This window comes from Caretta caretta, chromosome 3 (assembly GCF_965140235.1).
Source record: "Caretta caretta isolate rCarCar2 chromosome 3, rCarCar1.hap1, whole genome shotgun sequence".
Taxonomy (NCBI): domain Eukaryota; kingdom Metazoa; phylum Chordata; order Testudines; family Cheloniidae; genus Caretta; species Caretta caretta.
This window is the reverse complement of record NC_134208.1, coordinates 106,850,257-106,866,831: the sequence shown is the minus strand read 5'-3', so window position 1 is coordinate 106,866,831 and position 16,575 is coordinate 106,850,257. Positions and strand designations below refer to the sequence as shown.

The 16,575-nt window shown below is 40.9% G+C and overlaps 1 protein-coding gene across 1 annotated transcript; it reads right to left on the bottom strand.

The window, feature by feature from the left end:
* Window positions 1-259: 259 nt before the first annotated feature.
* Window positions 260-10,010, bottom strand: CCDC28A (coiled-coil domain containing 28A). Its single transcript, XM_048844408.2, has 7 exons — window positions 9,873-10,010; window positions 7,841-7,933; window positions 6,986-7,182; window positions 5,511-5,674; window positions 3,657-3,811; window positions 2,909-2,931; window positions 260-1,011 (listed from the first exon to the last, which is right to left on the bottom strand). Exons 3-7 carry the CDS (start codon window positions 7,141-7,143, stop codon window positions 957-959), a joined length of 555 nt encoding a protein of 184 aa, XP_048700365.2. The 5' UTR covers window positions 7,144-7,182; window positions 7,841-7,933; window positions 9,873-10,010; the 3' UTR covers window positions 260-956.
* Window positions 10,011-16,575: the final 6,565 nt, after the last annotated feature.

Sequence of the window (16,575 nt, the reverse complement as noted above, 5' to 3'; positions counted from 1 at the left end):
CTGCTTTGCCAACTGTGAATCCATCAGTACAACATCTTCAGTACTGAAATATGTATAGTAACGTGTGCTCCACAAAACCTGCCTGTAGAAGCACTTTTTAGGAACAGACCTCTTGTTACTGGGCATGTGTTGAAGGTCAGTGTTTATTATTGCAGACTCTCCCCACTCCTGAAATAACTAAAAATAGAGAACAGCCGTTAACCCCCCACCCCCAAAAAGGGAGACTTTACTAAACAAAAGTAGTTAATGGAAAGCAACGTAGTGCAGAATGGATTTATTATGGAGTGACACTGTTTAAGTATTGTTGAGAATTCAAAATTGCCAAAACCAAATGACATGGACTGCCAGTATGTATTCCAATTCTAACTGCGTGAAATTTTAAAGTGGATGACAGAGCAAGAGAAAAAACTGACTGTAAAAATTCTGATCATACAAGAGCTCTTTCTCTGACCATAATTAAACAGATGCTACACTTTTTAACATAGCGATTGGCATATTTTTAAATAAATTAATAAGCACTCATTTAATGGCAAACAAAACACACTAAAGAGTGTGCAGATTGTCTACATACTAGGCAGGAAGGCACCTACAAAAAATCTTCACTGCTATCTTTGTCAAAATTGGAGTAATGTTAGTGAACGTATTATATGTACATATATAAATCCAACAGACATATGAACAACACTGAGCATGTACTTTCAAGTTTTCCACAAACACTTTTATATTAAATAAGGCAATAAAACAAAGCATAGCAGCACACCATTGCAGTTAGAGCAATAGATTCCAACCCTGATATATCGCAGTGCTCAAATCTGCTAACAGGAATGTGTGAAAATAATCACTTGCATTTGCACTTTAATTCTTTGTTGTGGAAAATAAGTAAGACTCTAGATTCCATTGGAAAAATAAAGACATGACTTCTTGGAGAGGCCTCTAAATCAAAAAAACCTACACTTTTAGCTGGTGGAGGTATTTGGGATATCTTGTGCATCTGCTAAATGAAGTTTTTGTCTGGAACAAAGAGTTAAGAAATTAAGTTTTCATATGATAACACAAGAGATCATTTACCTTATGAATATCTGTATTATACCGGTATTTAATGTTTGTAGAGTATGACAGATTTGAGAGGACAGAAAAGAACAAAATATTACACATGGCCTGACATGCTGGAATATCAATACACACTGGATGCAATTATACACAAGGTCAAAGTTTACATGCCAGAGGAAAAAAACAGTATCACAAATCATCTTAGTGCTAAGCACATTGTCACCAATTTAAAAATAAATTAATCCTCTTCTGTTTTATTGCAATTACAAAATAGCCTGATCCAAATATTTTCAATAAAATGTAAACAGTAAAAATGAAATACATATTTAATATTTTCCTTGCCTAAAAAAATAAGTTTAAATTTAGAGACTATTAACAAATCTTAAATGGGAAGATTGAAAGAATGGAGGTGTGCAGGTATTTAGAAGGGCACAGCCCTGGTCCTGTGCATTTACATAAGAAAATGTATTAAACAAGTCTCTTAGAATACAGACCATTCACTATTAATTTGAAGACATCTGAAATCCTCATTAGAATACTATCCTTATATTAAAAGGTGCTAACTCAGATCAGTTGCTTACATAATTAGAGCTCAATTAAGCACAGACATTTTAGAACCACTTTTTCTGACAAGGGCGGGAACAGTTATGCCATGAATTTCTGTAGATGCTGTAACATAGTAAATGTTTTATAGCAGGGGCTGATTTCACTTAATATCAGCAAGGCTGCACAAGAGTTTCCAATAAACCCTACTCAAATTCCGAAACATACACCTTTGGGACTGAAATATTTTACACTTGGCCTCTGGCTTGGTGAAACATTTTGGAAAGTTCTTATCTATCTCATCTACTTCTATTGTCCTTGTTATTGTTGTTTCTGAGCACCTTATACTCCTGGATATATTTATGTTCAGAACACCCCTGCAAGGCAGGGGAACACTATCATCCCCATTTTACAGACAGGGAAGTGAGGCACAGAGAGATTAAGTGACTTTCACACAGGAAGTAGGTATCACAGCAGGGAATTAAACAGTGTGTCTGAAGTCCCAGGCTGGTGCCCTAACCACTGGACCATCCTTCGGCAATGGTTAGGAGGCTTACAAGAATGGAAATGACAACTTAAGGTAATGTATACAAAAATATAAATGTAAGTTATTCAACTGGTTACTTGCAGTTGTTAATACTTAGGCATTTAACGGTAATGCTGCAGTTCTGAATTTTGCATATTTCAGTGATCTATGTTCTAAGTTTGTGTGCAAGTTTCCTCCTTTGACAGGAGCCCTAAAAAGTGTTGTGGAAAACTGAAGAGTATTAGAATTTTTTTGCCCTATCAGCAGCAGCAGGACAGAACTCCACTCCTGAACACTTTAGGAGGCATATTATTAGGCGTGGTTGCTCCAAAGTTCCTAGCCAAAGTGGGTAGTATATATCAAGGTTTGCACTCAACTGGCTAAACAGTCTTTTTTCTCAACATGTCCAGTCTAAAATTTTATACTTCAGCTATGACAATTTTAGATATCTCTGTCTGATGTACCTTTTTCTTTCAAAGTTTCAAACAAACAGTTAATGAAGAAATCTTTAAAGAAATAGCCTAAGCACAAAGCTTTGTTTAGATCTACAGCAAACTACAGTTTGAGTGTTACACGAAAGCCATCTGTAAGCTAGAAGGATCTGAAAACATGACATACTACAGCCCTGAATGTCAAAAAGGAGCACTGTTAAAATCCTTTGAACTCTCCTGAGCTACAGAACATCTGTAAAATGTATTTTCTGGAAATTTAATAGTATAATTTTGGTTTTTGATCAACTCTTTATTACAGAAATGTTTACCAAAAAATGATATTTAATAAAAAGGATACATAGAAGAATTCAGTTCTTCCAGCTGCAATATAAATGAACAAAGTATGAGGAAAAAACACTAGTTATAATCAATGAAGTAAACATGTCGATAATACAATTATAAATGGTACTAGCACAAATTTAGGGTCTCTTGCAAAAAATTAAACAAACCCTTCATGATAGTACTGTAAGTTTAAAAGCAAGTGTAGCTCTACACTAGGAAGTTTTGAGAAATTAGACTTTTTGGATATTTAACAGTTCTCCTGTTTACCAAAAAAGGCACCAGAGGGGAAAAAAAAAGATTCATACATTTAGAATACATACGTCCAGATAATTCTCTCTGTCTAGTCTCTGATAGGTGTGGCAGAGTATAGAAGGAAAGATGACAGGGAAAATGGTTCAGCTCACTGATGCTCAGGCTGGTTCTACATCAGCCTAAGCTCTGAGACAGTTTGCAGGACCTTAAACGCTGCTCTAAACTGCACAAACTGGTAGACACAAGGAATAATCTGAATAAGAGGGATGAACAAGGCACTTGTAGAGTTCCTCAAAATTAATGCAGAGGAAGTAGAATCCTGGGCAGATATGGGAAATATCCTGGGTCATTAGAGTCAAGTTTTTCCTCAACACATTGAACCCTAAATTCCTAAGACCCTAAGGTCTTCAAGTTGTATAGAAAGAACAACACTGCTGGATCCCGTTCTTGAACCCAGATCTAGTTCTGTGAAGCAACTTCAGTGGAAGATGGTCTGTCTTGACTATACTTACATCTGATAGTAGCCTATCCAAATTGGAGTCACTGGCAAGTTTTCTTTTATCTTCAGGAAGTTCTTCCAACTCCCCATAGAGTTCCAAATTCAAGCGAGCTAGCTTCTCCTGCATTCCCCGCACATGTTCCATCTGTTCTATGGAACACTCATTTCCTGAACAAAGCAGATTATAAAGCTGTTATGTAAGAGTCTGACAATGGGGTAAGGAGCAAAGTCTAAGCTACTGCATGTATATCTTGGATTTTTGTAGTAGAGAGAAAAAAGTGTCAAATATCAGAAACAAATCCAATTACCTTCCATAGGACTCAGTTTTTCTTTCCATGTTTACTACTGTAACTTTTTAAATAAGAGCTTCTGTCCTTGTATTTGATCGTGTATTTGGGTCATGTGATATCAAGTGATATCAATCACTTCAATGGCAAGAAACTAATAATTTAACAAGGTGTAGTGTTCTCACCCTGTTCTGAATGGAAGATCTGCATGCTGGATATAGTCCACCTCTGCCCCATCTCTAAACTTGGCCTTATTTTTTACTTAAAGTGTCATCAGACTAAACTTTCTCACTAAACTTGGCTGTTCCTGGGGTTTCTCCTCCAGCACCTCATAACCTCTGACTCACAGACATGCTCAAACCATTCCTATTTAACCAAATTATAGCTAATTGGATACCCCGGAACTAATTTATGTACCTTGCAAAAGTACCTCCACATTTCTCTGCAGGGTTCAAGCACTTGGCAGAAGGAATGACTAAGCAGAAGAGCCCTGTAACCCCATGCAGAGCCCTAGAAACTTACACCTGTTGTATACAATATTATGATTCCACTTCAAGGTCAAAGAGAAGAGTAAGATGGGCTGAGCATGAAAGCAAATATCAATTGCATTAGTCCTAATCCTGCTCACACTGAAGTTAATGACCACACTTCATGAGAGCCATGGGCTTAGGTCCTAAATAAGAGCACTGAGCACTTTGATGCCATGCATGAGGCATAGGTTCTGGAAAAAACTCCACTGCAGAATTGAGTGGAGAGGTCACATGATATGCTTAGGTTCTAAAGGTAAGAGTCATCTGCATAGACCCTCAGCCAATAGTTCATGAAGCAGCGGCATTCTGACAATAGGCAAGAGTTTGCAGTGGTAATCAATTTATAGTACAAAAATTCACCCACAAAGAGGAAATAGGCATAACCTACACTCAGATTCTAAAAGCTACCCAATACCAACCCCTTTTCCTATCACCTTGACCAAGTAATATAGCATCACACCTTAAACAACAGTTACAAGCTGCAGTTTTATATATAAACTCTATTTCTGGCAAGATGTAAATTTGGCAAAAACAGAATTCAGTCCCCCAGCGTAAGACAAAATTTTAAACTTAATTTTAATTAAAAAGTTAGCGGGTATACAGTTTGAATTTGTTTCCTAGTTTGGAATTTATTACTTCATTTCATCAAGGCATCTTATTGCTTGGTTACATTTCCACTAATATTTAACATACACAAAGTAGTTTTAAACTTGATATTTTAAATCTACAAGCCAAGAAAGTGATGTGTGTGTGTCCCATGATAACTGGAACACAATCTGTTAGCACACAAGCACTATGAAAGGGACTTTTTGACACAGCATAGACCCAAAGATAACCCTATGATTCAAAGGGTTGCTATCTCAAATTTCCAATAAAATAATATTTTATTTTTATTCATGACCAAGTTAAATTTTACTTAAACAAGTATAGACTAACCTCTTGTCTAATAACGACTGACAATCTCTCTGTAACCAGCACATCTGTTTGCAAAAAACTGCTATCTTATATCTGTAAAAGCAACAGCTGGGTAAAGAAAACCGACATATTTACCGAATGCCTGAAGTTTGCCAGAGTGGAAATCATTTAGAAGGCTCAGAAGTCCCCTCTCCATCTCCTGAACATCCGATACATCTGTGAGAAAAGAGTGCTGTATTGGCGCTGCCTGTGCCCCTTTTCCTTCCCCTCCTGGAGGTTTGGCTTTTTCTTTTATTCCTCTGAGGAAATGAAAGACATCTAATTTTACAGAAGAGACTACCTTCCTCTTCTTGCTCCTGCTGAAGAAGTGCAATAAAGGACTATCCTAGAAATCGGCCTTAAAAGGACAACGGTCGTGAACGTACATATGTTAACTGCACCATCAAATTACAAAGCGTGGATCACAAATTTTACCTAAATATAAAGTGATCAAATTGTGAAGCCACTATCTTGACAATCTGATAATACAAAGCAGGACTCCAAGAATCTGCTTTCTTATTACCATTAGGAAGCACAGGATAATCCACTCATTTTCCTTTTAAAAGTATTAAGAAAAACCTTTTGGCTTCACAATACTTTGATAGGAAGCAGACTCCTGGAACTCTACTTGGCATCAAACTAAGCCCCTGGGTGGGAAAGTAAATATCAAGGCAACCACAGTCACTGAACAGATATTAAAGCAGTAACAGGTATTGATAATGTATACATTCATATTAGCTAAGATTTTATAACTTGTCACTAGTTATATTTTTCTTCTATAAAACTGCATGAAAGTTAGCCAAGCAGACACATTCTTAAATACTCTGCATATAGTGCATGCTCATACAAGTGTGGAGAAAACTCAAGTGAATTCAATCTTTTTACTCAACTATTCCATGAGTAGCTTATCCTGATGTAAATACAGTTTTGTTGGCTGAATATAACCTGCAACTACTACTATAGTTTAGAAACTGCAATAAATTTCCATATGACCACCCCTTGTCAAGTCAGGCTAATAGCTTGGCCATCCACAGAAATTATTCATATATAAAAATAAGTTTAGGTCAAATTTAACAACAACAAAATATTGCAGTGATTACATTTCCCTCATATCTTGCCATATGCGGAATAATCCTGTTGTGTATTTTAAAACATTACTGAGTTGCACACAATGATAAATTATGGTCCATTCTCACGTCAGCTACAGGTACTGTAGATTTCTAGAGTGGTACACCTTGCATTTTGGATATTTCTAGAGAAAACATTTTTCCTGAAATGCAATGGAGAAAGACTATCTACTGCACTTCTGAGTGGCAGATTCAGCAAGCTCTGTTATTCTGCTGATATTGGCACCTCCACACTAGATCTCAGTGTAGCACTGATAAAGTTAACTACTACAAAGATTGCTTAAGGATTTTGTTCTCATGCCTATTCTCTACTCACCTCTGCCTACATGCATTACATACATAAACAGTTCACTGTTTAACCTCCAGCTAATACTTTTGGGCCAATAAGTCCAACTGTCTCTCCTTTTCCCAGCCTCAATGATTTGTAGAATATTAGGGACTTACCTTTTTAACTTTGATTTTTGTGAATTTGTTTGTGGTGCAGGATTTGAAAATGCTGTACTTTTACTGACTGGCACAGAATTTTTCTTGGCATTAACAACCTGAGTCAGGTGACTACTGGATGATTTGGGGCTCCTCCTCTTGATTTTCCTTTCTTCCATTTCCGCTGGTTAACTATTGCGCTCAGACTAATTTCTTATCTTATGGAAGGAATTAAATAGTTAAATATCCATTGAAATGGCCAAACAAATTATTTATTATAAAGAGCTGTAGTGAGGCTCAGGTGTATTGTATAAGAGTCTAGTTTTTAAACCCTTCACAGATCAGCAGCAACTGCTTTACCCAAAAAGGAAAAACTTGATTTTCAGGATAAGTGGGAAAAGCCTGTATGAGCAGCAGCAGAACCAGATCACAAATCTAGGCCTTCGAAGTCAGCTAGAGCCCCACTAGTAACTAACCTATTCTACTACACTTAGTAGTACTTTTATATGACTGGTGTCTACTAGAAATCACCCTTTCAGACACTATTACTCAAATATAGTCTAAGGAGAATAATCAGAGATGACTGAAGCAATTGTAATATTTACAATACATTAATATTCTAGAAATAACCTATATGTACCCAAATAAAAACCACATCAGTATGGTTTTATAACAGCAATAAAGAGCTTGGTATATGGCACTTCCTGGACATTAATGACTAGGTGGAGCCAGTGCCCCTACAGCTGCTCTTCAATCTTTATTAGTTAATTCTGTCACTTCCTCAAAGTAGTCCTTCAGCAGTTAAAAAAAGCTCACACTGAAAGCACATGGGGTCAGAGTAAGAAAACTGAAAAAAGTAATAAGCCTGTTCCCTACCTGCGCAGCTTCCTGTTTCATCGGTTTCCTAGAGTGTTTACGGAAGTGACGTGTTCGTCACGTGAGACCCCAGGTGCTTTCCAGTTCTACTTTCTGCATAGAAGTAGCAACATGAGCATTATATAAAAGCAAGCTGATATGAAATGTAGCAGTAAAATAAAAACCAGTATAACAAACAGCGTTACTTCATATGGAGAAAAACAGAAAGAGGGAAAAAGCCAGTCCCCTTTGCCACTTAAAACTTCTCTACTCCTCTATTTTACATGAAAACTTTCCTCTGTCCCACTTGGGGTTTCTGTTATTCATTCTTTCCTTCTCTTGGCCACCCCTTATTTACAAGGGAGCAGCCTTGCTGAAACTCTGTCTTCAGGGTTGACGCAGACACCATAATGCACTGATCCAAGCCCGCTGTTTTCTTTCACTATTTATAATTACTGTAAATTGATGATCAAAATTAAAGGAATTGGGGATGAAGCAGCAACTTCGGACACAAGAAAAATCTTAACAGCCTGATTGCATAGGGGTGTCCCTGTGAGTTCATACTACATGCCCAACCATCACAGAAACGTTGGCTTCAGAAAGCATGAGAGCAAGGCCAGCAGTTCTGCAGGGTACAGACTGTTCTCGTGTGATTGTGTTCACAGGATGAGTGAGACATCCTGACACTGCCCATGGATGTTGTTTGGGGCTCGTCTTGTGCTATGTCTGCTGTGATGCCGTTTACCCCAAATTCAAAAGCCACAAATCAGATGCATAGGTAGGGTTGGCAACTTTTGAATCCCACAAAACCGAATACCCTAGCCCTGCTCCTTCCCCAAGGCCCTACCGCCTGCTCACAACATTCCCCCTCCTTCGATGGTTCACTCTCCCTCACCCTCACTCTCTTTTGCTGGGCTGGGGCAGGAGGTTGGGGTGCAGGAGGGGGTGAGGGCTCCATCTGGGCGTGCAGGCCAGAAATGAGGGGCTCAGGGTGCAGGAGGGGGTGAGGGCTCCATCTAGGGGTGCAGGCTCTGGGGTGGGGCCAGGGAGGAGGGATTTGGGGTACAGAAGGGTGCTCCGGATTTGAGGGGGCTCAAGGTTGGGGCAGGGGATTGGGCTCTGGTTGGACCGGCAGCTCCCAGTCAGCGAAGCAGCAGGAGGACTAGGGCAGGCTTCCTGCCTGTCTTGGCACCGCAGACCACACCGTGCGTGTCTCGGAAACTGCCAGCAGTAGATCCGGCTCTTAGGCGCAGGTGCGACAGACGGCTCGGCTCTGTGCGCCGCTCTCGCCCGCAGGCTCTTGGCCAATGGAAGTGCTGAGCTGGTGCCGGGGGCGGGGGCAGGACGCAGAGTCCCCTGTACCCCGTCTAGGAGCTGGACCTGCTGGCTGTTTCTGGGGTTCAGGCACGCAAGCAGGACAGGTAGGGACTAGTTTGCCTTAGCTCCGCAGCACCACAGACCAGACTTTTAACGGCCCAGTCGGCGGTGCTGACTGGAGCCGCCAGGGTTCCTTTTCGACTGGGCGTTCTGGTTGAAAACCGGACTCCTGGTCACCCTATTCATAGGTGATGGGACCACGGGTGCTACCGCCCCCACTTGAAGTGGTTTCCACCATAGACAGGGGGTCACAGTTTGGTTCAAAGGGCTCTCAGCACCCCCATTATAAACACTGTTCCAGAGCCCCTGGTCAGACTGCACCCAAACCCAAGAGGCTGCACAGCGGTGGGCTGGGGATGGCGTTTCCCCGCTGGGCGGCGGCGGGCACCTGGCTCAGGCGCTCCATCGCTCGGGCGCCACCGGGCGGCGGGACGATGTAGTCGGGGACTGGTCCTGCTTTGAGCAGGGGTCGGACTAGAACCTCCTGAGGTCCCTTCCCACCCTGACATGCTGTGACGTCTCCCCCGGCCGCGGAGGCTCTGGCGCGATCGCCGGGGCCAGACAGCACGAGCCTCTCACAGCGGCCCGCGACCAGCGGAGGGTTCCGGGGCCAGTCCCCCTCACTCCCAGTCCGGGACCCGAACCATGTTCCCCCGCGGTCCGCCCCGGGCCCTACCTGCGCAGCTCCCCGTTTCATCGGTTTCCGAGAGTGTTTACGGAAGTGACGTCTTCGTCACGTGATACGGCAACGCTTCCTCACACGGCTTTCGGTGGGCGCGCCGTGCATTGTGGGAGCGGGAGTGCAAGCCCTTCCCCGCTCCAGCGCGCAGCTCTGTCGCCGGCCCTGTGCCTGAAGGGCGTATAAAAACTACAACTCCCAGAATTCCCTGCGGCGAGAGCCGGAAGGGAGGACAAACCGAAACGGCCGCTCAGTCGGGGCGGGGGCCAGGACGCGGTTAAAGGAACGTGGCGGGGTCGGGCTGCAGCCCCCACGCGCTGAGCGGCGCTCAGGCGGCGCCCTCGAGGGACACGCCCCTTAGAGCATCGTGCGCCGCCCTGCCGAGGCCCGGGGTCACCTCTGGCTGCGGGGCGTGCGGCCGGCTCAGGCAGCGCGCGCGGGTCTGAACGGGCTGGTGTGTCCGTCGTAGCTGCGCGGGCCGTGACTCCGCACCCTTGTAGGGGGAGGGGAGGCGCGTCCCCACAATAGTTGTTTAATGAGCGGACTTACTGAGATTCAAAAAATTAAAACTTCATACCCATTAAAACATATATTGTCAATGTCATGTTAAAATATACAAAGTAAATATCCTTAAATCAAACTACGTTCTCAGTACGTTTTCTCTTACTTTGCTGATCCATAAATATTTGTTATTATCAATGGAAATATTCTGTAGTTGGGTTGTGTGTACGGTGAAATCAATATTTACTGAGATTTACCAATAAAAGCAGATTCTCCCCACCCTAGTCTGGCACCTTAAAGACTAACAGATTTATTTGGGCATAAGCTTTCATGGGTAAAAAACCCACTTCTTAAATCTGAAGACTTGAAGGTGCCACCAGACTCCTTGTTGTTTTTAGAAAAAGAGTACTTTGTGGCATCTTAGAGACTAACTAATTTATTTGAGCATAAGCTTTCCTGAGCTACAGCTCACTTCATCGGTTTTTGTGGATACAGAGTAACACTGGCTACCCCTCTGATACCAAGTCTATCTGTTTTCATATCTGCAAAGCAGTGGATTAACTTTTTAAACAGTGTTCTGTTTTAGGAATAATAATTACTTTTCCAATGCTACTATACTAATTATGTTTTCAGCATTTCTATTGTTTGTTTGTTTTTGGGGGGTTTGGTTTGGTGTTTGCATTTAGTAGGTCCTAAGAAGAGGAGGAGATAGGGCAGTACCAAGAGGCACTCATTGTCCTCTAATTTAATTATAAATTAATAAAGCCCCGAAATGATAAAGGATTTGCAGAAGTGTTATGGCATGTAACAGTTCTGTAGTTTGGAAAACTGCTAACAATAGCTTCAGGTTGTATCCTAGAAAATCATAGTTCCAAGAATATATTCCCCTTTCATATCTGCAAATGAGTTTTCTCTCTCACCTCAGGAAACAACCTGAACAATTCCAAGATAGCCATGAGAAGATATCATAGCATGTTTGAATCTTAAAATGGGATGAAATGGGTACTCTGAGAAATGTGAGCACTAAAATCTCTACAATTAAATTTTTGGAGAAAGTCTTGGGAATCTGGTTTTGGATAATCTAAATCATGAGAGAAGTCAGGAAAGTAGATGTTTATTTTTAAATATTTTAATGCTGTGCCTATTTCTTAGTGCACATAAATCAGTCTGATTCAAAATGAAATCTATCCAGAACACATCACCAGATAAAGCAATCAATCAGTCTTCAGAACAGATCTGTGAAGAGGGTCAAAAAACATTAGATCTAGCATGTCTGTTCCTTACTGATTTTGTCTTTTTTCCATATGAGAGATGTTATATTTTCATATGTTTTCATAGAGCAGAGATTTGGGTGTCAGGACACTTGGGTCCATCACTGACTTGTTGCTGTGACCTTGGGCAAATGAGTAAATCCCCAATCCCACATATTCTTATGTACATGCTTACATTTAAGCACGTGAAGAGTCCCGTTGAAGACAGGACTGTTCACTTACTTGAAGTTAAGCATGTGTGTGTTTGTATGATCAGAGCTTTAACCTTTCTGAGTCTATTCCATCTATAAAAAAGGAATACTTTCCCTACAGGTGTTGAGGCTTTATATTTTGATATCTAGGGGTAAAATGGCCATTATTATAATTACAAAATCTGTTGATTTTCTGTGCTGCTTCAAGAGTTAGTACTTTACATGGTATTTACATTATTTCTCCAGGTATACATCAGTATCATTAATGCTTTGTCACTCCTTCATTTAGTCATAATTTCATGCACCTTCTGCCGTGCTCCCCCCACCTGTCTGTCAGTTAGTTACTGTTTTCATGCCCCTTGCTTCTCCACAAAATCTTTAGAAATCCAACTGTTCCACAAAATTTTATAAATTTTGGTATAAATTCATAAAAGGTATGAAACTTCTGTGTTGAGTTTAATGTTTATATCATGTTGATTTATTCTTTCTTGCGTTGTTAGATTTTAAGACCTTCACGGCAGGATTTGTGCTTTTAGATTTAACTCCATTTGTTGTAGAACCCACTGTACACTTACACCACTGTATGAAAGTAATCAGTGTTGGAGGAACTGGGGCTTCTTAATTAACTTGTTCGCTCTCTGCTGGCTCCTAAACAGTTCCTTCAGGCTGTACTATGCCAGGTTCTGAGTATTCTCAACTGCCATTGGTTTCTGTTTACAGTGTTGTTGTAGTTATGTTGGTCCCTAGATATGAGAGAGGGAAGGGGGAGGTAATATTTATTTGATCAACTTCTGTTGGAAGAGACGAACTTTTGAGCTTCACAGAGCTGTTTGCCAACAGGTGATAGAGTAATTTTGTCTCATCATTTTTCTGTCTGAGTTCATTTGACAGCATAGTGATGGTCTGGTTTCACCCACATAGTTGTTGGGGCATTTGATGTTCTGGATGAGTACACCACATGTTGTGATAGGCATGGATAGGACTCCTGGATCTTGAAAGGTGTGTTATGAGGGGTATTGATCATCTTAGCGGTGGAGATATGTCTGCAAGTTTTGCATCTGTTACAGCAGCATCTGGTGCTGCTTTGAGTTAGGGTGTCCTGCTCTGTGAAGAGCTTTTTCTGATTATGAGATTGGGGGGTTGTTTGAAGGCCAGAAGAGGAGGTTTGGGAAAGATTTCTTTCAGGATGTGGTCCCCATCAAGTATGGATTGTGATTGTGTGATGATACCCTGTATGGGTTCCCGAGTGGGGTCGATGAAACTAAGGCTGTGCGGTCAGTGGTTTTTTTTTGTTTGTTTTTGTTTTTTTTTTTGGCAGGGGGGCATGTCTATATTGAAGGAGTTTCTCTCTGGGTATTTGTGGCCCATTCCATTACGTAATCTGTTTCTTTGGTGAGGCGTCCTTGTTTGGCGAGGCAATTTTATCTTAAGGTGTATATCCAGGACTTTCTCCTCTCAATATATTCTGTGGTATCTGAGAATAACAGGTGTCTATAGATAAGATTTTTTTGGTGTGTCTGAGGTCGTTACTGGCTCTATTGAGGTAAGTGTGGTAATCCATGGGTTACTGTATGTAATTTGTGACACTGGCAGATGAGAGTCATGCCAGAGTGCATTCAGGCCAATTCACTTGTGTATTGGTATAGATCAAAGTGGTTGTTGAAGGTAAAAGAGCATATTTGGTGTTTAGACTTCATAAAACTAATGGAACGTTAGTTGAACATAAGAATGGCCATACTGGGTAAGACCAGACGTCCATCTAGCCCTGTATCCTGTCTTCCGACAGTGGCCAATGCCAGGTGCTCAGAGGGAATGAACAGAACAGGTAATCATCAAGTGATCCATTCCCTGTCGTTCATTCCCAGCTTTTGGAAAACAGAGGCTATGGACACTATCCCTGCCCATCTTGGCTAATAACCATTGATGGACCTATCCTCCATGAATTCATCTAGTTCTTTTTTGAACCCTGTTATAATCTTGGCCTTCAAAACATCCCCTGGCAAGGAGTTCCACAGGTTGACTGTGTGTTGTGTGAAGAAATACTTCCTTTTGTTTGTTTTAAACCTGCTACCTACTACTTTCATTTGGTGACCCCTAGCTCTTGTGTTATGAGGAGGAATAAATAACACTTCCTTCTTTACTTTCTCCACGCCAATCATGATTTTATAGACCTCTATTATATCCCCCCTTAGTCATCTCTTTTCCAAGCTGAAAAGTCCCAGTCTTATTAATCTCTCCTCATACGGAAGCCATTCCATACCCCTAATAATTTTTGTTGCCCTTTTCTGAACCTTTTCCAATTCCAGTATATCTTTTTTTGAGATGGGCCAATCACATCTGCACGCAGTATTCAAGATGTGGGGGTATCATGGATTTATATAGAGGCAATATGATATTTTCTGTCTTCTTAGCTATCTTTTCTTAAAGATTCCCAACATTCTGTTTGCTTTTTTGACTGCCGCTGCATATTGAGTGGATGTTTTCAGAGAACTATCCACAATGACCCCAAGATCTTTCTTGATGGTAACAGCTAATTTAGACCCCATCATTTTATATGTATAGTTGGGATTATGTTTTCCAAAGTGCATTACTTTGCATTTATCAACATTGAATTTCATGTGCCATTTTGTTGCCCAGTCACCCAGTTTTGAGAGATCTTTTTGTAGCTCTTCGCAGTCTGCATGGGACTTAATTATCTTGAGTTTTGTATCATCTGCAAATTTTGCCACCTCACTGTTTACCCCGTTTTCCAGATCATTTATGAATATGTTGAATAGACTGGTCCAGTACAGACCCTTGAGGGACACCACTATTTACCTGTCTCCATTCTGAAAACTGACTATTTATTCCTAACTTTTGTTTCCTATCTTTTAACCAGTTACCAATTCATAAGAGGACCTTCCCTGTTGCCCCATGACAGCTTACTTTGTGTAAGAGCCTTTGGTGAGGAACCTTGTCAAAGGCTTTCAGAAAATCTAAGAACACTATATCCATTGGATCCCCCTTGTCCAGATGCTTGTTGACCCCCTCAAAGAACTCTAATAGATTGGTGAGGCGTGATTTCCCTTTAAAAAACCATGCTGACTCTTCCCCAACAAATTATGTTAATCTATGTGTCTGACAATTTTGTTCTTTACAGATTTGTCACCTAAAAAGAATGGCACAGGTTTGGGAATCTCCCTCACATCCTCAGCCATGAAGACCGATGCAAAGAATTCATTTAGTTTCTCCGCAATGGCCTTATCAGCCTTGAGCTCCTTTAGCATCATGATCGTCCAGTGGCCCCACTGGTTATTTAGCAGGCTTCCTACTTCAATTTTTTTGCTATTTTATTGAGTCTTTAGCTAGCTGTTCTTCAGATTCTTTTTTTGGCCTTCCTAATTATATTTTTACACTTCATTTGCCAGAGTTTGTTCCTTTCTGTTTTCCTCACTAGGATTTAACTTCCACTTTTGCCTCTGTCATAAATATAAAGGGAAGGGTAATCACCTTTAAAATCCCTCCTGGCCAGAGGAAAAATCCTTTCAGTTGTAAAGGGTTAAGAAGCTAAAGGTAACCTCGCTGGCACCTGACCAAAATGACCAATGAGGAGACAAGATACTTTCAAAAGCTGGGAGGAGGGAGAAAAACAAAGGGTCTGTGTCTGTCTGTGTGATGCTTTTGCCGGGGACAGAACAGGAATGGAGTCTTAGAATTTAGTAAGTAATCTAGCTAGGTATGTGTTAGATTATGATTTCTTTAAATGGCTGAGAAAATAGCTGTGCTGAATAGAATGAATATTCCTGTCTGTTTGTCTTTTTTGTAACTTAAGGTTTTGCCTAGAGGGATTCTCTATGTTTTGAATCTAATTACCCCGTAAGGTATTTACCACCCTGATTTTACAGAGGTGATTCTTTTTACTGTTTCTTCTATTAAAATGTTTCTTTTCAAGAACTGAATGCTTTTTTCATTGTTCTAAGATCCAAGGGTTTGGGTCTGTGGTCACCTATGCAAATTGGTGAGGATTTTTACCAAACCTTCCTCAGGAAGTGGGGTGCAAGGGTTGGGAGGATTTTGGGGGGAAAGACGTTTCCAAACGACGCTTTCCTAATAAAAATAAACCCAGATAAATGTTTGGTGGTGGCAGTGGAAGTCCAAGGGCAAAGGGTAAAATAGTCTGTACCTTGGGGAAGTTTTAACCTAAGCTGGTAAAAGTAAGCTTAGGAGGTTTTCGTGCAGGTCCCCACATCTGTACCCTAGAGTTCAGAGTGGGGAAGGAACCTTGACAGCCTCTCACTGCTTCTTTAACTTTGTTGTTTAGCCGCGGTGACTCTTTTTTTTCTTCTCTTACTTTGTTTTTTAATTTGGGATATACATTTAAGTTGAGCCTCTACTGTGGTGTCTTTACAAAGTTTCCATGCAGCTTGCAGGGATTTCACTTTTGGCACTATACCTTTTAATTTCTGTTTAACTAACTTCCTAATTTTTGTGTAGTCCCTCTTTCTGAAATTAAATGCTACAGTGTTGGGCTGCTGCAATGTTTTCCCCGCCACAGGGATGTTAAATTTAATTATATTATGGTCACTATTACCAAGCGGTCCAGCTATGTTCACCTCTTGGACCAGATCCCGTGCTCCATTTAGGACCAAATCAAGAATTACCTCTCCTCTTGTGGGTTCCGGGACTAGCTGCTCCAAGAAGCAATCATTTAAGGTGTCAAGAAACTTTATATCTGCATTCCGTCCTGAGAGGACGTGT